This window comes from Protopterus annectens, chromosome 8.part0 (assembly GCF_019279795.1).
Source record: "Protopterus annectens isolate FY-2018-M chromosome 8.part0, PAN1.0, whole genome shotgun sequence".
NCBI classification, from domain to species: Eukaryota; Metazoa; Chordata; order Ceratodontiformes; family Protopteridae; genus Protopterus; species Protopterus annectens.
Genome location: NC_056741.1, coordinates 13,139,297 through 13,166,483, shown reverse-complemented (window position 1 = coordinate 13,166,483; position 27,187 = coordinate 13,139,297). Strand labels below are relative to the sequence as shown.

The 27,187-nt window shown below is 38.9% G+C and overlaps 1 protein-coding gene across 1 annotated transcript in view; it reads left to right on the top strand.

Annotated features, from left to right (window-relative positions):
* The window catches only part of LOC122807961 (von Willebrand factor A domain-containing protein 1-like), a 425,895-nt gene that overhangs the window by 43,525 nt on the left and 355,183 nt on the right, over positions 1–27,187 (top strand). The window contains exon 3 of the mRNA XM_044078993.1: positions 12,130–12,405. Within this exon, the coding sequence (XP_043934928.1) occupies positions 12,130–12,405 (276 nt within the window). The remainder of the gene's footprint in view (positions 1–12,129; positions 12,406–27,187) is intronic.

Below are 27,187 nucleotides of genomic sequence, written 5' to 3'. Positions count from 1 at the left end.
GCTCTATTCCATATTAAAATGATTTGCCTCATAGTCATTTGTAAGATTTTTAAGAAAATAGTCACAGCATAAAATGCTGAACTAAGTTGTTCTATCAACAAAATGTTCTCTACGTTTAAAAACAAATTAATTTTAACTTAGCTGTTAGCTTTCTACTTAATCTTCTATGAACATTTTCCAAAATGTTGTCATTGTTTGCACATTTTGGCAGGCACTCTTTTATTTTATCAAAGAGTTTGCGAGTTCCAAATTTTTCCCTGTAAAGCTGCATGACAAAATTGACAGATTTTGCATACAGAAATATTCTACAAATGACCTTGTGCTCCATAGTCTTTTCAAATTTGTTTTTTAGTTACTTGTGTGTTTAATAAATTATTTATTTAGTGGGAGGCTTGTGTGTGAATGAGAGGGAGGATAGAAGAATGGTGAGGATGCAAGGAGTAGAGGTGGCGAAGGTGGATGAGTTTAAATACTTGGGGTCAGTAGTTCAGAGTAACGGTGACTGTGGAAGCGAGGTGAAGAAGAGAGTACAGGCAGGATGGAGTGGGTGGAGAAGAGTGTCAGGAGTGATTTGTGACAGATGAGTAACTGTAAGAGTGAAAGGGAAGGTCTACAAGAGGGTAGTGAGACCAGCTATGTTATATGGGTTGGAGACAGTGGCATTGACAAAAAGGCAGGAGTCAGAGCTGGATGTGGCAGAGTTAAAAATGTTAAGATTTGCACTGGGTGTGACGAGGGTGGACAGGATTAGGAATAAGTATATTAGAGGGTCAGCCTAGGTTGGAAGGTTTGGAGACAAAGCCAGTGAGGCAAGATTACATTGGTTTGAACATGTGCTGAGGAGGGATGCTGAGTATATTGGGAAAAAGATGCTAAGGATGAAGCTACCAGGTAACAGGAAAAGAGGAAGGCCTAAGATAAGGTTTATGGATGTGGTGAGAGAGGACATGCAGGTGGTTGGTGTGACAGAGCAAGATGCAGAGGACAGGAAGAAATGGAAACAGGTGATCCGCTGTGGCGACCCCTAACGGGAACAGCCAAAAGAAGATGATGATGATTTAGTGGGAGACTGATCCATGCATTTGTGACCTTAGCCAGCAGACAAAACAACAGAGCAGTAATAACAGTCCAGAGTTATGAAAAAACAGCAAGCAATGTAATGGAGATTTGAATACTTTGTATCACATACTGAGCAGAGACAGATCAGTTATATGAAGTTATACAAAAACAGCTTATAAATATGAGAAGCAACTCGCAACATCATAGAAAGACTGTTTTTGACATATTTCTCAGTAGTATGCCTGCAATAACAAAATATCCAGTTAGGCATGTCTGGTTCATCAATCTGGAAATATTTATAAATAATATAGAGACAGAAAAATGTATACAAATGTGAAGTTCAACATAACAATGTATACAGCAATAAAATCAGATTATTTATTTTGTTTTGAGTAAACCTTTAATACGGGATATCAGAAAAGATGGGGCAAGACTGGAGAAGGGAAACTTGCTGTATCAGAGGAGGAAGGAGACACTTTCATGCATGTTTATTATAACATACGTGTTCATGCTGAGATAAAGTGAATACCACTGAATAATAACTGACCCTCAAAATATTTGGTTTATATATCCTGGACTATTTTAACTTGGGGATGAGTATTTGTGGAGTTAAGCCTCCTACTTAAAAACAGTTTTGGTGGGTTAAGGGATGGCAGCCCCCTTACAAATGAAAGTAATAATGAAATGATGTGTCAGTTGATTTCACGGTTAAAAACGTTAAGTAGTCTCCTGTTTTGCAGCAGAGCTCCCCAGATTCAATTCAGCTCACTGAGCAATTCATTTCAGGAACTGGTGAATAGGAAGAGTGCTAGATCTTGCAGACCGACATTATCTGCTATTCTTGACCCATCCATGCACAAGGTCCAGTGTTCTACATCATTGTTCTGCAGACCATCCTCATTTCATCTCAGCTTGTAACTTCATAGACTGTTCTGTAGATACAAAGACATATTTTCTCCTACAGGGGGCTCTGAATAGTCTCTACCCCATATATCTTCATCTATTCAGCTCCTCAGCAACAACCAATATATGCCTCAGTGTCTTAGTCCTAATGTTAGCATAAATAGTGATGGCAGGCCATGCTATGTAGCACATGAAAGTTGCACAGTGGAGATTAAGATTGCTATAGTTACAGGAAGAAGACCCATTTGAGATACAGGTCCCAGAGTCTTTCAGAAATGGTGCACCCCCTGCAACAACCTTTTAATAAGCAGACCCTTCATTCTACCACCCCCAGCTGTAGCACTTGCCACACATTCATCAGCCTTTCAGTGAGGTGACCACTGATTGCAGTGGTTGCAACAAACAGCTCTGGGTCTTTGATCCATTTGGGATTCCATGTAACATATCATTGCTCTGAAGATGACACAGTTCTTTTGTCTTTACAGGCACTGTAGCTACATCTTTCTCCAGGTGAAATTTCCATTTATCCAAACAGCATGGCCATAGTGTGGTACATTTGTAAGGTGGTGGGGTGCATTCTTACCTCCTATGAAGAAACATCATTCCTTTTTGGTTGTTCATATCCTACTGGATACCAGCTACAGATCAAACAGACTTACCTTCTATATCCCATGCACAACAAGGAATATGTTAATCTGTCTTCAGCCAGAAAGAATTTTTGGTGCTAAGGTAATTCAGTCTGCAATTTTTTTTGCTTCCCCCATAAGTGTCAAATTATGAAGGTTTTATTTCTTTTGGTTAATTCCATGTCTCAGACACAAAGTTCTGGATACCTTGCTGCAGACTTCGCCATAGGGCTTCGTTACATCTTTCTCTCATTTTTTCCCCTCATTATTAAATTTGGGTCTATATTATAAAAGCAAATGCAATGAATTGCAAACGCTATATAATCGACCCACAATCCCCAAAAACCCAAAATGTCAAACACACAGATCATCGATTTTTTTTCCCCTACTTAAATATATCATCTCTGAGATCGCACCACAGTGGAGGAAATGGCAAAGTCACAAAAATGGCCCAGTGATTTTTTTTTTCCCTAGGAAAAAAAATCGCTGTTCTGTACTTTTGGTATTTTGCCATTTGGCGTAATGATGTTTGACTAAACAGCATTCACAATTTATTGCATTTTCTAAAATAATAGGGACCCATTAAAGTTATGCACAAAATTAACATTCCAGTGAGGTGAGCTTGCGGTCCCCTTAATGGTCCAGCCAGATCTGCCTTTGCTGCTCCATCAGTACCTTATTGTAACTCTGCTCTGACTTTCTCTTCACTGGCACCTTGTGCATTACCGTTCCAGGACAGATGTTTCAAATTTATATAACATCCAGCTGATGATATGTCTACTCTATTTCCTTTAATTGCCTAGTATGCAGATTTGTCTGTCCAATTTGTATCCATATTATTTTCTGACTATCTACACAGAAGACTTGGATGGACAGATGAAAGAAAGTTCTTCATTTGAGTAGCTGCTTATAGCTTGGACCCTTGTTTATTCCGACCTGAATGGTTTTGAGTTGTCTTTCACAGATCATTGATTCAGGCCTTAGTTACTTTGCTGTCCAGGTCTGCATAGTGTCTATTTCCAGTTTTTAAGTGGGTCACGACTCTGAAGCTCTCAGTTTTCCTTAAGGTTTGGAATATTTCTTGGAGGCATTTTTGTACCCCAGCCTCTTGTATGGGACTCAGTTCCACTTTAGGATATTTAGTTTATGCTGCAAAAGATCTCTCATTCTTATTTTGAAACTGCTGTGGAAGACTGAAAATTTGGACTTGCAAGATGTTCTTGTTTACTGTTACTTCATCCTGAAGAAGTACTGATCTGAGGATCTTTCTGTCAGTCTTTCCTATCCTGTCATTCATAAAGCGAGTTTATTTGCATACCAGTCTTTCCTTCATACCAAATGTAGCTACTGCCACTAATGTGAAGCAGGCCCTTGAGTGGGTAGTGTGCTTTGCACAATGCTCTAGATAAGGAGAGGACCTTCTTCACTTAAAGAATGTTCACATACATCTCAGGTACATACCTCTCAATCTGCAGACGTTGAAAACAGGAACAAGGCCCTTGAAAAATTGGAGCATCCAGCTAAAAAATAAAAATAAAAAATATCTAGGCACCTAATTAGCATAATATTTGAATACCAAATAACACACTACTCCTCCTGCTTCTAGAAGGAATATGGGATAGTACTCAGAAATACATATTTAAAAAAAAAACAGAGAGTGGCAAAAATGATGCAAAAATATGCATGCATTATCAAAGACACAGTGTAAAATCTGTAGACTTTAATGAACTGCATCTCAAAAATTCTACCACACTAGGACATTTATTTTTGCTTCAGAAAAAGGAAGTTGTAAGATATGTGTCCTCTTTCTTTAAATTATTGTTGCCACTATTGTTTTGTAGTTGTCTGTGTACTAGACAGTTTAAAAAATCATGTGACAAGAAGGATTCAGAAAATTGTTTGAAGGGGTGAATCTAGCCTGAAAATAGGGACATACCTCCAAAAGTAAGGACATAAAATAGGAACATTCATCCAAAACAGCAACAGTTGAGAGGTCTGCTCAGATGCTACGTACAAGTGCAAAATCTGATTAAAATGAGTAGTAGTTTGTTTCCTTTGCAAAAGATCACAAAGAAAAGATGAGTGGGCCTTTGTTTAGTTAGCAAAATGTCAGAAAGGTGAAAAGTTATGAAGCAATATCTTTCAATATGGCTCTCCAATTAAATTTCATTATGAGAAATGTGGCACAACATGCAAGTTTCTCCTAAAGTGCATTCTTCCAGTGCAGATGTTCATCGTGTTACACTGCTGCAGTCATCACACTTGGGTTATCCTGCCGTCAGGCGGTCCCGTCCATAATGTTCTGCATTTGACATTCGTGCTGTAGCTGTTTGCTCATTAATGGACATCCTTGAAAAGCATTGAGAGCTGAATGACTAGGTTAAGGTCTTCCTTTCAGAAGACAATAATGCAGATGTCTTTTAGGGTACCACTGAAGAGGTTTTGCTCAGGACTCTGTACTATCACTTCCTAAAGCTGGGACTCTAGAACATCAGATATGAAAGTTATGGCCACTTGTACAATACTGGACCTCTGGCTGCAGGAAGTGACCCACTCAGCTTCCTCTTGCCGTATTTTGTTGTTAAGCAGTTTCATTTGGTCTAGAACTAAAGAGGAGGGAGGAGGAAACAACATATTAAAAGACTGAGGAGAAGGGAATTCCAACCTGGGAACATTCTGTGTGTCGACTGTTTCTAACGCTTGCAGTGTATGACATCAACTCTTTTTCTTCTGACAGATATGGCAGTATCATAATTACTCATAACATTTGTTTATAACAAGATATGAAACTGTTATTTGGACTGGTTGTATTCATCCAAAAAGGGATTTACATTTGTGATCACTGTAGTCCTGTCTTAGACCCATTAACTTTATGGTGAAACCCAGCAGCTCAGGTCTCAGTATCCAGATCAGCATTACTCTCAGTTTCAGTAGTAATGGGGTGAACAGTCCATGCTGTATGTCTGTAGTTCCATGTGCTGTTTTCCCTGAGGTATCTGACAAATAAACTTCTGTAGCTCTGTCTGTACCTTTCACTTAGGTATCTGACTGATAAATGTCCTTAGCCCCATATGCTACTGTCACCACTATATCTTACATAAACGTCTGAAACTCCGTGTGCTACTCCATGTGAAGTAACTGATGGATAATTTTCTATAGCTGCATCTGCTGCTGCCATTCATTTATTTGGCACATAAACATCTGCAAATCTCCAATTTTCATTGAGTTTTTTGACAGATATACTTCTGTAGCTCCATCTGCTACCGTCACCAAGACATCTGACAGATAAACATCTGTAGCTCCATCTGCTACTGTCACTGAGGTGCTTGATAGATAATCTTCTATAGTTCTGTCCGCTATGTTTCATGTCAGGAGGCTTAATAAATAACCTACACACACAGCAAATGTGGAATAACTGCAACGAGACCTATATTGTGATTGAATTTTCTGGAACTTCTGTGAACCATATGATATGCTAATCATTGACACAAACACATTAAGCTTTATAGATGTATATCCAATACCTAAAAGAATATATAAGCTACAAAACAACTATAACAGACAACAAACTGATGAAGAGTAGTGATAAAAACAGACCTAAAATTTGTTGTTTTTGTGTGTGTGTGTGTGTGTGTGTGTGTGTGTGTGTGTGTGTGTGTGTGTGTGTGTGTGTGTGTGTGTGTGTGTGTGTGTGTGTGTGTGTGTGTGTGTGAGTGTGCGTGCGCGTGTGCCTGTGCATGTGCCTGGTGTGTGTTTGTGTGACTGTGAAATACTATGGATGACATGGGCTATTTACAACAAAATTAAACTTTTTCTATGTAGTTAAGATTTTTAATGAAATGCTGTTCTTGGTCTGTAGAATCATGTTTAACTCTTGAACACTCCATACTTTTGCTTGGTTTCTTTGGCCGTCTACTATATCAGCTGACTTTCATAAGACTATTTACACTGGGCATTTGGCCTAGGTTTTTGGACAACTCAATGTACAACAGCTTCATCTTCACTTCGGGAGTCTCTCTCTCTCTAAAAACTCTTGACTATCACACCTTTTACAGTCTGTAGTTTGTACAACATGACTTGTGACAATTTTGGTTGCTCTTCCAAGAATTCTGGGTATGGCTCATAAACAATGGTGCACAGCGGAGCAAGTCAGATAAACATCTAGATATCAAAGCCTTTAGTATTTCAGAAAGTTGTATTCAAAGGGGCAAGACCTTGTACACCATTGTTAGAGTCTTACCCCACTGTCTTGGCATCATACTGCATGCATGGAGTACATATGCAAACTACCTGTCCCCCATTGGTTACTTTGGGGTAATCTACGAGGCAGCAGCTGCATACAATCCATGATGCTCTACTTGTCAGTGCTGTAATCCCCTTCCTTCCTATGTTGCACAGTATACAGGGCTGAGCTACATATTAGTGTTACCAAAACAAAAAATAGTGTTAACACATCCATTGCTCCATTGCCCTATGGGAAAATCCCTTCTGGCAACAGAGTGCCCTACAGATCAAACAAATTTGCTACCTTTGCAAATGGTTCCACCTTCCTCCCCCATACTGCAGGGCTCCTGCCAATGCAAGCTCACACAGCACAGATCACCTTATTACTATATTATGGTAATGACCCACCCATGTACTGTCTTATGAAGTGAGGCATTTTTATGAATTTCCCCTGAGCATGATGCAGATACAACACAGCAGTGAAAGGTACCATATGCAGGTATACTATACCTTACTAAGTGACTAGTTAAGTATAATGTGCTTTACTAAGCTGTCTGTTACTGCTGCTCTGTATACACAGTGCTTCCTCCCATCCCAAGCACAGAAGTACGTAGCACACAGTGGCATACTATGCATTTGTGTGTGTAGTTCAAGCAACTAAAATGTATGCTGTATGCTTCTGTGGCCAACCACGTCGTGTCTGCGAATCATCGCAATTTCAGGCAGCATAGCAGACCAACTGTACATGATCCTTATCCACATCAGCACACTGTCTTTGATTAATCTGTCTTTTACAAATGCCTGTCATTTCTTTGATACAGCTTTCCATTTCCCCATGACCTATGTAGGATCTATATTTGGTTACTTTCTAACAACTTCTTTAGGATGTAGACTTTCCATGGTTTCTGAATTCTTACTTTGCCTGTAAACTGTAAATCATGCAGTCTTTTGCAGTTTTTGCCATAGCAGTATTTTTGTCTTTTCTGATTTCTTTTCAGCATTTCCTTTTCTTTATGTAGATTTGTAGGAATTAGTGATGCAACTGAAGTAGATAATCTGCTTTTTCATCCTATTGCTCATTAAAAGTTGCACAGCTAGTGAAGTATCACCATTATTTCAAAACTGCAAGATTATAAACCTCATAGCTTTTGCTCCAGCGTTTTCTCCTAGGATAGTCCTCTGTTTGTATAGTCCTCACCATTTGTCCATTCATTCGAGGAGTAGCTTTCACCCACTTGTGATGCCTCTTTATGTTAGGATACTTAATAAATAACCTGCAGCAAAAGTATATGGGGTCTCACCTCTAGAAAGTATATATTACTACAGAATATTCTGGAATTTCTTTGTACCATATGATATACAAATCACTGAAGCTAGCCCCAAAACATTAAAGATACATAAAACAAATGTCTCCCTATTGTCACTGTGTCATGTGACAAATAAACATTGTCATGTACACATATTGTCGGCACTGCAAAACTGCAAATAACTGCCACTTGCTTACTATTTATCTTACATAAAGTATGGACAGTGAATATTGTTTTGCATGAACTATATGAAGAAAATCGGAAAAAGGAACAGCAGAAAGACCGTAAATGAATTTAGGAAACTTAGGGTTAGGAGATGCCCACTTGATGAAAACTGAATTTAAACAACTGTTGGTTGCAAACTGTCTTAACCTTATTTGCTGCTATAACCTCACAGCAACTTGCTTTCTGTTTGTTTGGTTCGTTATAGCGTGGCAAGCCAAAGAACTGCTAGTACAAAAAAAGTGTGATTCTGGCAACTCATACAGCCCAGTCTAGCTTGTTTTTTGAAAAAAAAAAAAAAAAGAAGTTGGCCAGTGAGGTGCAACAAAGAACAATCATCCAATAAGTGTATGTGGGAGAATATCAGTTCACAAAATTAGCTTCTTTTACAAATTACAATTTCCTAATGTTTTCCCCCAAAATGTTTAACAGCTGCATGAAGTATAAAATATCAAAACATTAAAACTGCTTTTTTTATGGAATGGAGAATGTAACTTTCTTTCTTTTGGGGACTAACTCCACACAACATTCATCCTCAGTATTAATTTTTTGCTAAGACTATTGAATCTCAGAAAAAAAAGGCAAAAAGTAATTCCACTGTTTAGCAATGAATAATGTATGCTTCAAGAAAAAAAATGTTTGTAATAAGAGGTGTGAAGCTAGGATTCTTGGAAAACTCCTCCATGAAGTGGCTTAATTCCAGTTCTGTAAGTGACATCATGAAAGTGGGGAAAAATAATTATTATGGCTAATCCCATTTTATTCTTGCAGTCGTAGTGTCAGCTGTTGCCATCTCTCTTGATTCAGTGGCACTCTCCTAGCTTCTTCGACACTCATGACTGACTGCCTCTCAGGTCTTCTGTCACACAATCCATGCACCTCTTTGCTGGGTGCTCTCATTTCCTTTTGCCTTCTTTTAGTTTCTCCCAAATCTTCTTCATTAGATTGTCTTCTGCTTTTCTGCACATGTGCCTGAACCACTGTAATCTGTTCTCTTTGACCTTCTCTCCAATTGGAGCTACTTTGCCTTCAGATATCTTCATTTCTTCCAACTGTCTCACAGTGTGTACCCTACCACCTAAGTCAGGCACTTCATCTCCATTACCTCTAGCTCCTCAACTGCTCTACCTTTACTGCCCAGATTTCTGTACCATACAGTAGTACTGGTCACACCAATGTCTTGTACACATTACATTTCAGCTTCTTTGGCATTTTTCTGTCATACACTACCCCTTACACTGTATGCCAGTTCACTGCAGACCCTCTAATTTTAACTTTGACCTCCTTATTCAGAATTCCCATCTCCTCAATCACTCCTCCCAGATACTTGAAGCTGTAAACCTGTCCCACTAATTTCTCTTCTCTCTCAGCTCCTGATTTCCTCCATTTGCTCATAATTTCTACTACTCTGCGTATTCATTTATCAGTCACCTTCTCCCAGACTTTTAAGCATTGTGACAGGGGTGTGATACTTCTATACTGCCCACAGTTGTGAATGACCCCTTTGTTCTTAAACATTGGCACTGGTATGCTTATTTTTCAGTCATCTAGGATATGCCTTGCTCTCCATATTGCTATGAGTACCCTCAGGAGCCATTTCTCCCCTATCTCACCCAACATCTTAATCATATCTGGTGTGACCTCATCTGAGCTTGCTGCTTTCCCTGACTTCATTTTTCTTACTCCTGTTCTTATTTCTTCTAGGGTGGGCTCCTCTTCTTCTCTCATTGTAGGCTGTGTCTGGGCCAGTACAGCTTCTGTGGGGTTTGCTTCATTCAGAAGCTGATGGGAGTACTCCTTCCATCTGACTTTGATTTCCAGTTGGACTGGTGAGCAGGTTGTTACTGGCATCCTTTATGAATGGTGTCTGGTTATCTTTTTTATCTTTCTGTCTTTGCCTTGCAGTCTGATAGAGTTTCTTTGATCCTTCTGCTGAGTCACTTCCAGGAGCTGGTAGAATGCCTGTATTGACTTGTTCTTTGCTATTGCAGTTCATCTCTTAGCCTCTTTGTTAACCAACCAGTATTCCTTCCTAACCTGCTCCATCTTTGCAATCTGCCCCTTTTTCCTGCACTTCTTTCTTTGAATGACTTCCTGGAGTTCTGCATTCCATCATCAGCTTTCCTTATGTGTCTTATTTCCATACCTGGCTGAACCGCATATCTATTCTATAGACGTCACAAATGCTATTTTGATGTGCTGTCATTCTTCTTCAACTCCACCTATTTCCTCTTCTTTCTCAGGTGCTAAATCACGAGTAATTCTTTGAACTCTTGTGCTTTGTCTCCAGTCAGCTTCCAGGTCTTCAGTCTAGCCTCTGTTGTCCTTAGAGCCTTCTCTGACCATTGCTTGCAGCTGATTCCGGAAACCAGTGGCCTGACTATTTCACTGGGGAGACTTTGGAATCACTGATTCAAACCCAGTGTCCATTCCTTACTAGGAGTAAGTCTACCTGAATTGCAACAAATCAAAGGGCTGGAATATGTGAATTATTTAGAAAGGCTTCAGAAATCATCATTTTTTTTTTAATTTCTTACTTTAAGGTGGCATCTGCCTGGTATATAAAGGATCTGCTTGTGTTTGAAATGTCTAAATGCCAAACATACCGCAGGGAAAGCAAAGACCAAAATAGAAAACCTAATATTTAAAGTACATAATGAATAATTGATGAACAAGTGACAAATTCATTATATAACACCTTCAAAAGCTATGGAGTCAGGTTCTCCTTATTATCAGATGCCAGTGATTAACTTCCTCAAAAATAATCTTGATATATCAATATAGGGTTATGAAATTCAAGTTTCTTTTAAGGCCAGTAGGTTGCAAGCTTGACAATTTGAAACTTTGAAGCTGTAAACCTAAGATAAGAAAAGCTGAAAAAGGAAGGAGGAAAACATGTGCTACTGGATCATTTACTGTGCAGTGTATTTTCTATGGAAAGGGTGGTGAGTGAATAAAACAGTCAATGATGAAGTGGAAACATAAACAATTTCTCTGAATTTAATTAATTCATTGCATGGATGTAAGGCTTTGTTATGCTTGGTTAAAGGGGAAAAAGGTTTTGATTATATTGGAACTGTGGCTTGTATATAATGCAGGGAAATAGAGTTGGTGAACCAGGCAGTCTCAATTAACTATCAAAATCTACATTTCTGCATTGTATTGTGCCAGGCAGTTACAGTCAACTACCAAAAATCTATCTTTCCATGTTGTAAATGTGTTGTCAGGATGGAGATGTTCCAAAGAATAGTAGCATTGCTAGGCAGGCCCCGATACAAAACGAATAAGAAGACAGGCCAAAGGACTTCAGTTTAAACAAAAGAAATGTAGTAGAAATCTTCTAATTTCTCAGATGGTAATTATTGCACTAGATTTCCGTATCTATCAGTCATCTTCTGTTTATTCACCTTCATGACACATAGTCACAGTAGGTGCACAAGCATAAATCATCCTTTCCTTTAACTTTGCATCCTTTACTATCCTGACCTCTTTGCCAGTACTAACTTTTTTAATTTTATACTTACCTTCTCTTGTATTTCCTAAACTGTGTGAAGATGAGGTGCTGTTTCACTGTATGTATATGTAACAGAAGATGCATTACAAAATGTTTTACACCATTCCTCTCCAGCAGTGTCACTGTGGCAAAACTGTTTTAAAACTGCAAATGTATATTTGTGCAGATATTAATTCACCAATTTATATCAGAATGGACACACTCGTGTTAAATAAAACATTCAAGGCAGGAAAAAAGTCTATTTTTTGTGACTTCTGTTTTCTTTTTGTTGCAGATGCTGTGTCTCCAAGGAAAATCACTGTATCTGAAGTGACAGCTCGAAGTTTCCGTTTAACATGGCCAAGGCTCTCCAGCAGAGGGGACAGACATTATATTGTAGATGGTCAGCCAGTTGGCACAACAAAGACAAGACAAGGTTTCAGGGAAACTTTCTCACTGAATATACGCACCACTGTAGTGGAAAGACTGTCCCCTAGCACCACATATGAAGTTACTGTACTTACATCTGACAGTCAGAGGGCTTTGTGGATAAAAGTGACAACCTTGGAAGGTAAGCATTTACCAGCTGTAGAAAGAATAAATAACGTTCACTACTTTATTTAGTAAGTCAGGAAAAGTGTTTAGCTGAAATAAACTGTAAACCATAATCTTGTTTATGTTACTATATTTCAGCCTTTTTTTTAAATTCAGGCATCAGATTAAACACAAGCAATGGGTGTCTTTTTAAAGGAACAGATCCCTTTTAAATTATTAATTATGCTAGAAGACAGTGTGGAAAAAAACACTGATTTTGCTTGGGAAGGGGTCTTATAGGGCTTGTTACACTTCTACATCACAAGGGTGTTGTAATCAAAACAAATAATCTTGCACTGTGATTCTTTTGTAGCCATGTGCTTTGCGGAATTAAACTAGGTGTCTCTAAAGTAGTGGATGGCTTTAGTCCCAGAGAGCTTTCGTCTTTTGCTTGTCCTGAAACTGTAGGTGGACACTAATTTTTCATGCTATTTGATCAACTGATTCGCTGTTTCAGTCGTTGGTGTGATACTGCCGCTGCAGAGTCATTCTTTTTCTTTTTCTGTACCCCTTTAACTTCATTCTCAACCCATTTTTTACTCTTGGCACCCACTTTTAATGAACAACTTCGAGTACAGAGTGCAACCCTCAACTGCTAACATGATGTTCTGCTTCTTGTGTGATATACCAACAACCAAAATCACAAGTCCATACTCTCCAAACTGACTGAACTAATCACAATCGGCCTTCTTCAACATCAGAAACCTAATTTACTAAATACAAGATCATTATGAAAACATTCACAAAGTAAAGTTCTTTTTCCTTGGAGGGGCTTTAGCTCCCATGCTCATTTTACATGATTCTACTTCCTTGCAGCCCTTCTGCTTATTATAATGATGCCTATGTCACCGTGCCTCAACTCAGAGTAAGGAGAAATATACCAAATCAGTCATCTTTAAACTTTACACCTGCGACTCGGCTATAACAGGCCCTTATAGTATTCAGTATTGTTAACATCTGCAAGTATTACATGAATTACAGTGCATTTGCTTTCTTAATTCAGTTTAAACTTTAAGGCAGAGTGTTGCTATGGCAGTAGTAGTTACACGTTACATGGCCATAAAAAGCAGCTTTAGTGAAACTCTGTGCTATGATGTACAGCTCACTGTTGGGGGATAAAAACCTGCAACAATCAGGTAGGCTGACCTCCCCCTTTAAGAAAAATAAATGTAATGGAATTCAGCAAACTGGAAACCGAGAATATTCCTTTTGGTGCTGCCATTTTCCAGCAAATTGGCTTCAAGGTATCCAGTGTAGGCACCACGGACTTGAAACAATTCACATTTCACATTTTTTTAATAATTTCAATGAGTAGTCTACAACAGAGAACATCCTCTGTTGAAATCTAATAATGATACATTGTTAAATTTTATGTTATACCCTCAAAGAACCCACAACCGTACGCCCAAAATAAGCAAGCAGTTGGAGTCTCAGTCCACTAGCATTTCCATGTGAAATAAAGGAATGTTATTTTTAAATAAGATCTGAGAATAGAAGAAGTCTGCTATATACTGCTGGTTCCCTGGCACAGAGGGATGGAACCCTGACTGCGACTCAGGTGATCTGTGGTCATCTAGTAAGCCTGGCACTTGAAGAATAGGCTAGGGACAATAGGAAAGGCTGTGGTATTTTGCCAACTCAGTTATCCCAGGAAGAGTGTAGGGGTATTAAGAATAGGATGATGATCCTAGTAATGATACTGAGGGGTATGCACCCTAAGGTACAAATAACAGGTATGCACTAACAGATACTTGGGCTTAATGGACTAAATGGACATTACCGTGTGTTAGGTGTTGAGGCAGGCAACAGGTAGGCGTGTGTTAGGTGTTGAGGCAGGCGACAGGTAGGCTATAAAACAAAAAATCCATATGGCACAAGTACAGTACTGTACTGGAATGCCATAGTCTCCTCTCAGACAATGGCAAAAAGTATCAGATTAGGTGTGGTGGGGATCAGGAGTGACTTCTGACATCTGAGGCCCATGAAAGGCACCAGTAGCACCTGATGGATTGCTGCATAGTGGACAAAAATATTAAAAGAAAAAAAAGATAAAAAATAAAGAAAAGAAAACATCTGTTATGTCCTTATTTCAAGGCTGGTTAATACCTGACACATTGTTATCCACAAATTGTTACTTATCCATCAGAAATTTTTACTCTTTTATATGAATTTCACTAAAGAAAAATAAGTGTTTTTTTTCCTAACTCCGTTTTTTGTTCTTCAGTCAGTCTTCCATTGTTAGTGTAGGATCAGATTTTGAGAAAATCAGGCAGGCAGTTCAACTAATCACATCTGGAATTTGAAGTTGGTGATATGGTGTGACCATTTTTATAAATGAGCTTCACATTTTCAGCATGTATTTTTTTGTAGGTGCATCACATATCGCTAACATTCACTTCACTGAACAGTAACTGGTTACCTGACGAAGTCTGTTTGCAGAGTACCAAAACATTTGGCACATATCTACCTGCTCTTTGTAGCAAAGAGATTTTGGTTTGCCATCCAGCAGAAATGTATTTCCAGAGGACAAACTCTCTATAAACCCATGTAATGGCTGTGAACCCGGAATCCCTGCTACATAAGTATTCTAACAGCAAGGTCTCGTAACTCTGAAATTAAATATTTAGTTTTGGTAGAAAACAAACTATGCCTCCAGGTCCCAGTTACTTTGAGGGAGGAATAATTAAGCAGCATGGATATGTGGGGAACAGGAAGTCTTGCCCCAGTATAGTTAACTGTGCAGATGAAGGAGGTGTCAGTAGTTTAAAATATATTTGAACACTGTATTTTTCTCTTTTTGATGTACTGGGTTTGTTCAGTTGCTGTTCAGTAAAATGATCATCAGTAACATGCCATTGGACCATTTTTGGTGTTTAGCTTCAGAGCAATGGTGGTAAATCTAAGATTGGGTACCTCTGCCCTTTACACACCTTCTATCTCATTAACTGTCTGTCAGTACTAACTTTGCGAATCATCATTCTCTTTTGGCTTTTCCCGTTAGGGGTCGCCACAGCGGATCATCTCTTTCCATTTCTTCCTATCCTCTGCATCTTGCTCTGTCACACCAACTGCCTGCATGTCCTCTCTCACCACGTCCATAAACCTTATCTTAGGCCTTCCTCTATTCCTCTTACCTGGCAGCTCCATCCTTAGCATCTTTTTCCCAATATACCCATCATCCCTCCTCAGCACATGTCCAAACCAACGCAATCTCGTCTCTCTTGCTTTGTCTCCAAACTGTCCAACATGAGCTGACCCTCTAATATACTGATTCCTAATCCTATCCATCCTAGTCACACCGATTGCAAATCTTAACATCTTTAACTCTGCCACATCCAGCTCTGACTCCTGCCTTTTTGTCAATGCCACTGTCTCCAACCCATATAACATAGCTGGTCTCACTACCCTCTTGTAGACCTTCCTTTCACTCTTACTGGTACCCGTCTGTCACAAATCACTCCTGACACTCTTCTCCACCCATTCCACCCTGCCTGTACTCTCTTCTTCACCTCTCTTCCACATTCACCATTACTCTGAACTGTTGATCCCAAGTACTTAAACTCGTCCACCTTTACCAACTCTACTCCCTACATCCTCACCATTCCTCTACCCTCCCTCTCATTTACACACATATATTCTGTCTTAGCCCTGCTGACCCTCATTCCTCTGCTCTCTAGAGCATATCTCCACCTCTCCAGAGTCTCCTCAACCTGATTCCTACTCTCACTACAGATCACAATGTCATCTGCAAACATCATAGTCCACGGGGCCTCCTGTCTGATCTCATCTGTCAACCTGTCCATCACCACTGCAAATAAGAAAGGACTCAGAGCTGATCCTTGATGTAATCCCACCTCCACCTTAAATGGATCTGTCACTCCCACTGCAGTCCTCACCACTGTCACACTACCCTGCATATCCTGTACCACTCTTACGCACTTCTCTGCCACTCCTGACTTCCTCATACAATACCACAACTCCTCTCTAGGCACCCTGTCATATGCTTTCTCCAAGTCTACAAAGACACAATGCAACTCCTTCTGACCTTCTCTGTATTTCTCCAACAACACTCTCAGAGCAAACATTGCATCTGTAGTGCTCTTTCCTGGCATGAAACCATACTGCTGATCACTAATCATCACCTCCCTTCTTAACCTTGCTTCCACTACTCTTTCCCATAACTTCAAGCTGTGACTAATCAGTTTTATCCCTCTGTAGTTACTGCAGCTCTGCACATCACCCTTATTCTTAAAGATAGGTACCAAAACACTTTCCTCCACTCCTCAGGCATCCTCTGACTTTCCAAAATTTCATTAAACAATCTAGTTAGAAATTCCACTGCCATTTCTCCTAAGCACCTCCATGCTTCCACTGGTATGTCATCTGGGCCAACAGTCTTTCCATTCTTCATCCTCTTCATAGCTGCCCTTACTTCCTCCTTGCTAATCTGTTTCACTTCCTGATTCACTATCCCCACATCATCCAACCTTCTCTCTCTCATTCTCTTCATTCATCAGCCTCTCAAAATACTCTTTCCATCTAATCAACACACTCTCCTCTCTTGTGAGTACCTTTCCCTCACTACCCTTTATAACCCTTACATGCTGCACATCTTTCCCAGCTCTGTCCCTCTGTCTAGCTAATCGGTACAGGTCCTTTTCTCCCTCTTTAGTGTCCAATCTCTCGTACAACTCTCCATATGCCCTATCCTTAGCTTTTGCCACCTCTCTCTTTGCCATGCGCCTCATCTCCTTATACTCATGTCTACTTTCTTCATCTCTTTGACAATCCCACTTCTTCTTCGCCAACCTCTTCATCTGTATACTCTCCTGTACTTCCTCATTCCACCACCAGGTCTCCTTGTCCTCCTTCCTCTGTCCAGATGTCACACCAAGCACCTTTCTAGCAGTCACCCTTACTAGTTCTGCTGTAGTTACCCAGCTATTTGGTAACTCTCCACTAACTTTGCGAATGCTTTATAAAAAAAAAAAAACAATTCCCACAGACCTATGTTGGACTTGTGCAGTTTGCAGATACACACCTGCTTGACTTAGTCATTTTAGCAGATCAGCACTTCAGTGAGTCAAATCCTCGAAGGCCTCAGTCCACTGTGGGCAGATGGCTGCATACCATCTTTGATTGCCCCTGGTCAATGCAGATGAAGCACACGTGCCAGCATACCTGTAACTAATCAAACCCACCATGTCATCAAAATCAAATTCCAGATGTGATTAGTTGAACTACCTGCCTGATTCATTAAATGGTGTATGCATATCTAGTCAGATTTGAGTGGTTAAAACAGATAATTAATTAAAATATCAAAGCTGTGAAACTGAGGAAAAGGTATAAATATTCCCTTTGTGAATGTATGTAATTATTTTCAGTTTTTACTTAGCTCAGTTATAAATAGAGTAATAAGCATAAGGGCATACTACATGACAACGGATAAGTTTAAGAAGTGTCCATGAGGCACATAACAGAAGTTGGTCGACACTAAGTCAGGGTCAGTATGAGACAAGGATGGTGACCAGTATGTAGGCACAGAGAAACAACCCACGGTGCATGTGATCATTAGTAATCGTTGAGATGCTAGAAAGGAGGAGGCATCCTTCTGAGTAGAACACTGACACATAGCAAAATAGGCATCCCAGGAGGGATGGAAAAAACGATGACAGCCCTGACTAAACTGCAACATTTCTCTGTATTATGGAAGCTGAGAGTGCATTCAGAAACACAGTTCACAACAGCCTACAGAAGAGTACAAACCAGGTGGAAAAATGTTGGTAATTATAAAACATTATTACCTTGTCATACCAAAGCTTTCATCTGCTTCTTAATCCTGAATCCTAAAAACTTGAATCAGTAAATCTTTAACAGAAAAGTTCAATCATACAGAAACAAAACACAGAAAATATCAAATCCCAATCCCAAAACCCTGAAGTTGCACTATACAATAACTATTATTTTCAAAACAACTGGCTTTGTGGTGTAGGGTGATGAGGCGTGATTTACCTGACCCTGCCATGTGTGCTTCATCTTCACTAAGCATCAGAGAGCAAAGACGGGATACAATCATCTGCCCACAGTAGGGTGGGGCCTTTTGGGGAGTAATTTGACTCATTGAAGTGGGTGTCAAAAGGCCTTGCAACACCTCAGTGCACATCTACCACTCAGACTGTCTAGGGCATGTGTAGTGAGTAGTGGGAGGCTACACTATAGGCACTTGAGTCCAGACCAATTGAAATCATTGCTTTGAGTCAGGGACTAGAATACCCTGCAACTTGGCAAGGCTGCTGCTCATGCCCAAACTCGAATATAAGTTCAGGCAAGCAGCTGTGGAAATGGGGGGTAGGATTAGGGAGTGGGAGAGGGATTTTAGGGATAGGGAGCAGAAAAGGAGTTTTAGATTTAGGGAGTGAACAGGAAATTTAGGTTTATGAAGGGAGGGTGAAGTTTTAGCATTAGGAAGGGATTGGTGAATTGAGGTTTGGGGAAGTTACAGTTTTATGATTAGGGAACAGGATGAGAGTTTTTGGGTTAGGTAGAAACCAGGAATTTAGGTTTAGGGAAGGCGATGAAGTTTTATGTTTAGGGTTTAGGTCCTGTTAGGGCTATGTAGTTTATAGGACTATGTGTTGGGAGGGCTACATACAAATGGGAAATCAGATTAATGGGAGTTGGAGCAGTTATTTTTAAAGCAATTCATAGCAAGCAGGTGTACTACAGGCACTTGTAGCAACCCAGCAGTAGGGATTTATTTATCTGTCTGTCCATTGCTTTCAGTTTATTTGTTCATTCATTCATTCTTAGTTAACCACGGTAAGGCACTGATCCAGATAGGCTGTTTTCAGAGTTAGATTCAGACCATACAACAAGTACAACTTGATTACCAAATCTAAAATATGACATTTCAAAAACAGTAGCCTAAGTCAATTGGCATTTACTGTATATGAAAATATTTTCAATGGAAAATAGAGAAAAAAAGAAAGAAGGTGGAAAAGGATAGGAAGGGAAGAAAAAGGTGGGGATTTGGGAAAAATCCGTGTGACGGCTACCTGGATGACACTACAGGCTTCCTCTCTGCTTATAAAAAGGGAATGGATATGAATACAGCAGCCATGTTGGTGCACCATATGGTCAACACTGCAGATGTGGGAAAACTATATCAAAAATATTACTTCCTGAATATTAAATTTTACAAAACCTGAAGTATGGGGAGGGGGGCAAAGGTACACTCCTATTAAAAAGGCCAATAAGCAACATAACAGCACTGGGGACCTTACATAAAATGAAACAATACCCTCTTATTGTAGTTTGAAAATCCCACAAATGTATATTTATTTTTATTATTTTACTTGAAATAATAATAAAATTAAATATACATTTGTGGGGTATTGTTTCATTTTATGTAAGGTCCCCAATGGTGGTGGTGCTGCGGTAGCATTGTTACCTCATAGTAAGACATTGTCCTGTTCGATTCTCAGCTAAAGTGTCTTCTGTGTGGAGACATGCGTGAATGGGTGTACCTTCGTTGAAGGCTGTGCATCAGGGCTGGCAACTCGGCATGTAAAAAATCTACTGCCAATCATTAGCAGACCGGAGTTCCGCTGTGGCGACCCCTAACCAGGAAAAGCCGAAAGATACAATAACATTTTACTTGAAATATAAGGCTGTATGGTTATTTGCAGCTAAAAAATGAGCCATCCTACAGTTCCAAAACAAGTCTTTATTGAAGAGCAAATTTTCAATCTTTCACTATCAGAATCCTGCACATAGTCATAAATGGTCGGGGATAAAGGTCTTTTACTATCAGAATCCTGCACATAGTCATAAATGATCAGGGATAAAGGTCTTTCACTATCAGAATCCTGCACATAGTCATAAATGGTCAGGGATAAAGGCCTTTCACTATCAGAATCCTGCACATAGTCATAAATGGTTGGGGATAAAGGTCTTTCACTATCAGAATCCTGCACATAGTCATAAATGGTCAGGGATAAAGGCCTTTCACTATCAGAATCCTGCACATAGTCATAAATGGTCGGGGATAAAGGCCTTTCACTATCAGAATCCTGCACATAGTCATAAACGGTCGGGGATAAAGGTCTTTCACTATCAGAATCCTGCACATAGTCATAAATGGTCGGGGATAAAGGTCTTTCACTATCAGAATCCTGCACATAGTCATAAATGGTCAGGGATAAAGGCCTTTCACTATCAGAATCCTGCACATAGTCATAAATGGTCGGGGATAAAGGCCTTTCACTATCAGAATCCTGCACATAGTCATAAACGGTCGGGGATAAAGGTCTTTCACTATCAGAATCCTGCACATAGTCATAAATGGTCAGGGATAAAGGTCTTTCACTATCAGAATCCTGCACATAGTCATAAATGGTCAGGGATAAAGGTCTTTCACTATCAGAATCCTGCACATAGTCATAAACGGTCGGGGATAAAGGTCTTTCACTATCAGAATCCTGCACATAGTCATAAATGGTCAGGGATAAAGGCCTTTCACTATCAGAATCCTGCACATAGTCATAAATGGTCAGGGATAAAGGCCTTTCACTATCAGAATCCTGCACATAGTCATAAACGGTCGGGGATAAAGGTCTTTCACTATCAGAATCCTGCACATAGTCATAAATGGTCAGGGATAAAGGCCTTTCACTATCAGAATCCTGTACATAGTCATAAATGGTCAGGGATAAAGGTCTTTCACTATCAGAATCCTGCACATAGTCATAAACGGTCGGGGATAAAGTCCTTTCACTATAAGAATCCTGCACATAGTCATAAACGGTCAGGGATAAAGGTCTTTCACTATCAGAATCCTGCACATAGTCATAAACGGTCGGGGATAAAGGCCTTTCACTATCAGAATCCTGCACATAGTCATAAATGGTCGGGGATAAAGGCCTTTCACTATCAGAATCCTGCACATAGTCATAAACGGTCAGCGATGAAGGTATCAGATCATGGTCACCTGTTAAGTATTAGTACTACTGACTTTCAGTGGGTGACAGAGTAAAAGCAGTTGAATCAGTACACATTTTCAAATGTAAACAAGTCGGTAGCTTTAATGGTTGTTACTATTCATTAACTATAGACAATCACCTTTTTGAAAACAATGACCAGTTTTAAGAGGGGCGGAGCAACTTTTTTTTCCAAAATCATGGATATCCCCAAAAATCTGGAACACTGAAGATGCAGGTTGTGCAGGGGAACAGGTAGCTAGAATAATATGAAGTTGAACAGCATTCTTCAATAGGAAAGACACTGTAGCAGTTCTCCACTAATGTATTTTGACTCTGAGGCTAAACAGTGTCAAAGAAAAAAATGAATAGCCAAGTGTCATATCTTCTCCAAGGATTGTATGAGTCAGATTACAACAAATGTGGGGTGTAGAGGGTCATGCTGCCCACAAAGAGGTACAGGGAGGCTAACTTCTGCAAAACTATGCCAGAAATGCAAATTAAATATATTAATTTGGGTTTTGTCACAGCTTTATTTTGTTAAATGGCATTAGCTGGTATTTTCTATTATCCAATTTTTTTTCATGATTATATGTTTCTGGTTTTATCCACATTTGTTATTTCATTATTTCAACTTTTATAGCTGAGGCTAACGAAGTAGAGACATTTATGCTTTCTTGAATTATTTCCAGTATTACAGGAGATAAGATGTTTATTTATTTGTCTTTGTTTACTGGGAAAGTCTGACTGGGTATTGCCTATTTTCAGCAGAGGCCCAGAGAGAAAAGCTCCATTTACTTTCATTGCATTATACTAAGTTCCAGTTAAATACAAAGCAGTTGCATTTCTGTTTATATTCATACAAATACAGTATTTATACATTCTAACATTTTACAGAGATGGAACTTACTAAAGAGAAAGCCCACATGCAACTTAGTGCATTGCACAAACAGAAGTTATGTATAAAAATTGTTTTGCCCTTTTAGTGAGAGTTGAGTGTATTTTGTTTAAGGAGAGTATTTGGAGATTATTGTGCAGTGAACACAAAGTCTCACTCTTGTGATGAGCATGTGCAGGACCAGGATTGGTTAAGATGTTGTTTAAGTAGTGGTTTAAAATTATTGAGTTTCTTGGAGAATTTCCTGAAACATGATTCATGATTTAACTTATTTGTAAGTAATAAGAATTTGCTACTAGAGTGGAGGCCTCGTGCTGGACAGTGGTGCAGTAATAAGTTTTGTAGTGCAGGGCATTTTTCTGGATGATGAATGAGTTAGTGTGCTGTAGTCAGTGCGATTATGTTAGACAGTTCTGTAGATCAAGCCAGTTTAATTGCTTTAAGCTATGTCGGTGGTGGGTCCTATGTTTGAGATTGGTGGCAAATGTAGCTATTTTATTATTTATAATCCATTATATTTTATTTTATTTATTATATCTAGGGATTCTCTGAGACTGACCTTGCTAGTTTGATGCTTAGGTACAGTTTAGGCCTTCTTAAAAAATGTCATTATAATTTCACCTACAGTCACTCACTGACTTTCCTCTATTAGCATCCCTTATTCTGTATTTCACATTTGCTACCAGATGTTGTAAGTATGAAAACTGCCAAGACAGAAGTTCTAAGCCAAAAAAGGAAATACTTATTTAATTTACCTCTGTAACATTTTTATACAGCAAATTGTTGATTAGATTAATTCTGACTTTAGGACAACAGGTTCAAGTAAGAATTTAACTTTCTGTTGTAATTATTATGACATTGTTTCTGAAATCTTCAGTCCGTAAACCATGTCAGGTCAGCTTTTTTAAAAAGGTCCATCTACATGGATACAAAATAATAATGTTAAGTTCATGCTTATGGCTAAAATTTGTGATGAAATATCAGCTGGAATCTGAGATATGATATGTCTACAAGGAAATTTAAGGAGAGTAAATACTTGCATTCCTAATCAGTGAATCATAAAACCTATTATAAATAATCTGCATAAAGAGGAGCACACATATGTCGACACAAACTGTGACTTAACATTTTCCTGAAGTGAATTCAGCCTTCTGTACAGTACATGATGCTCTGTATACTGTGCTGTAGTCTAAAATCTGTGATACCTGTGATACAATAGATACATGATGGCTTATGTGCCTAAGTTGCTACTATGAGGTATGGATGGAATACCGGCTAGAATCCATAGTTAGATGGATGCATAAATCCATGACTGGGTATCTGCTTGAATCTGTGCTTGAATCATTGTTTGGATATGCACCTAAATCTCTGATATTGTGATAATATAAAATGATACCAGACAGTACTTGTACCTCTTTATTTATTTATTTATTCATTCATTCATTCATTCATTCATTCATTCATTCATTCATTCATTCATTCAAATTTTTTAAAATGATAAGTGCATTGGTCCTGGGACACTTTTCATGCATGATCCAGGCCTTAGAAAGGCAACAATCCAAGGAAAACAATTGCAGATACAAGGAGCATGCAATATTCAAGAGACACAGTTGCACGTACAAAGATTATACAGTTTAGACTCTACATATATAAAGAGTAAGTAATCCTGAAAAGGTTATAGATGAATGACAATACTAGTGAATATAAAGATAATTACAAGACAGTGTAATTATTGCTGCCGCGTGATACATAGGCTAAATTCTGTGTCGGGATATCAGCTGATCAGCATGTCTTTGTCTTAGTGTTTTCAATGATAGGTGCACACTGTAGCCTGGAATGTATGAAACATACTGGGAGTTGAGCTAATACAAGATCCTATAACATTTTGTTAATTTTAAATAATGGAAAGAAGCAGAAATAGTTGTTACGCATGACTTTCAAAACTTCAGAATAAGCTACTGTTCCCAGTAAGGCCAAACTCCTGAGTAACAATATGTAGAAGCAAAACTATATAAGTATATTGGTGCCAGGAACTTCCAACAAGAAATGATGGCTACAAAAGTTCTTTAAGGCCAAGCGGTTGTAAGATTGACAGCCAAACTTAGGATTCTGTAAAAATACATGGAAATCTATGAAATGAAAAATGCTCAGATCTGTTATAAGGTATATGCTGGTACCCATATCTGACTGCATTCTGGAATCCGTGATTGAATACTTGATCGAATCTGTGACAGAACATGCATTGATTTCATTTCTTGCTCTAACTCGTGGACAGTGCATCAATTATTTATCTTGATCTAATATAACTTCAGTGATGGGATGTGCACTGGAATCTGTGCAGGGGCATATGCAGAATCTGTGATGGGACATGCTTTAGTATCTTAGATGAGATATACTTTGGAATCTGTGATGAGATATTTCCTGATCCACATACCATATGCTGTAGTTCACAATTGTGGTTACGTATGCCTTGAAATCTGCTTAGGGATATTAGCCACCTATTTGTGACTAAACAATAAGACACTGCAACTTCTGTCAATAAGATATGTTGATTGATTAGCCATCCTGCACTTAATTAGCACAACTGTACCACTCTACATAAAACCAGTTAGCTCTCAGTGAAACAAAGACTTGACTACTTGTTGCTTCTTTCCTTTTTAAATGCAGCTACAGATTCTTTCCCTCATACAACTCAAATGCACATTTTCACGCTTCTCTGATTCTGAACATTCCCCAAACAAAGCTTCATTGCAAAAATATTACCCTTTCTTTCATTAGCCCTAAACTTGGAAACCCCTACCCCCAGTTAAAAAATGTAACTAGGCCACTTTCCATTCCAAAATCAAAGCTCTCTTACTTAAAGAGATCAAAACTGATCACTTCGACTAATGTTACTTGAGTCCACATTTCTTACCTTGTTGCCTCATCTCTGTATTGTAAACAGTTTTATTTTTAATACTAATACATAAACATAAACTTTTCCCCAATGTCTATTCCAGTAACCTCACTTGTAAATATTGTACATAGATAGCTTTAATTTTCTAAATCTATATTGAATAAAATAGATCCCTATCCATCATGATGTCCTTCCCTTCTACTTCTCATCATAACTCCTTTAACACATTTCCCACTTTTCGTCTTCTCATTTTTAATGCATCACTTTTTTTTTTTCCTGTTTTCCTTGGCAGCTTCTTCATAGCAGATTACCATCTGCTTGATTGATTGTTTGTTTGCATTTGATGCTTAAAATGGATCACAACTTATTGCTCATTTGATTCTATTTAATTACGTTAGTTAATTTCAGTTGTTTAGAGAGGCAGAGAGAGAGAGAGAGAAAGAGAGACAGACAGACAACAGGGAGAAATGTAAGCTGAACTCTCACAGGCATTCTAAGTAATGACCTTGATAATACAATGTCCTGTGTACATGCAGTTACATGCAGTGTGAGGTAGGAAGTGTAGAGATGATAGCAAAGGTGAGACCCAGCCAGTGCCCTCATCTTGATTAGAGATAGGTAATGTGTTCGATGGTAGCAACAAGCCTTAAATGTAGCCACAGCTATGAGAAGGTACTAGAGCTTCCTCTTTAAGGAGTTACTTCAGGGGAGGAAATGATTGATAACAGCAAATTTAAATATGTGCCACAGTTGTGGAAAAGTACCCAGAGTCCCTTAGAAGGGGAATTGGAGAAGGTTACATTGAGTGAATTAATGGGCACAGTTCTCAGATCCCACTTTGTAAAATTTGAGATAAGAAGCCAAGGGGGCTCCTGATCCTCCAGAGCAAATATTGCCCATATATTAGGATAAGGGATTACTACAGAGAAAGAGAGATGGAAATTCTAAAGAGGTGGTATAGTGAGGAGTGATTCTTCAGCTGTTAGTGTCAAGGAGGTGCTAAAAGTCAGCTGTAGACATAGCCAATGATATTCTTTTTTACTGGCCACACAGAAAGGCAACTTATGCAGTATTTTATTGGCCAGAAGGAGATATTTTTGACATTCATCCATTCATTCATTCATTCAACACATCTTAGCTAGGCAAGACTGCACTCTGATAACAGTATAGGAAATAACTGCATTAAGCCAAGCCATGGCAAGTCCAAGATGCTCTGAGGTGCATTTAAGAGTTTCATCCAATGATGGCCTGAAAAAATCCTGATTAAGGACATAAACTCAGTCTCATTCTTCAAGTTTGCTTTTTCCTGCATAATTTCAAGAGATTCTAACTAACCATAACTGTGCTGCAATAACTGTGGAGAAAGTCAGTTGATTAAGGTAGTGGTCTTGGGATACTGGGTCCCCAAAAGCCATGAGGGTTCTATATTCTCTAAGGGGCATTTGAAAGATTTGTGAACAACATTTTTATCCAATGATGGCCTGAACTGTAATCCTGATTAAGATATTCATTATAACTCTTCAGCTTTGCTTTTTCTTTCATCCTTTCAACACACCCTAACAAATCAAGGTTCCCACTGTAATAAATGTGTAGGAAATAAGGGAGTTAAAACTTGGAATCTCAGGGCTGCTAGGACCCTAGAAGCCATGGATGATCTAAATGCTGAAGGTATATTTTAGAGCTTTTTCTCCAAACGTATGACCAAATGATGGCTTAAACAAATCTTATGATTAAGGAAACAACTTCAGTGCTATTCTTGAACTTTGCTTTTTCCTGCAGGCTTTCAACTGGTCCGACGTGATCAAGATTGCATTACAGAAAAGAACTGCCTTAGGCCAAGGGTCGGGGGGGCTACAAGACCACCAAGAGCCATGAGGGATGCGCATGCTGTATGCTGCATCTTAAGAGCATTTTTCTTATAATCCAGTGATGGCCTGAAGAAATATTGTAAGGAAAGAAATACAGTCTTATGTATTTGTTTATTTAT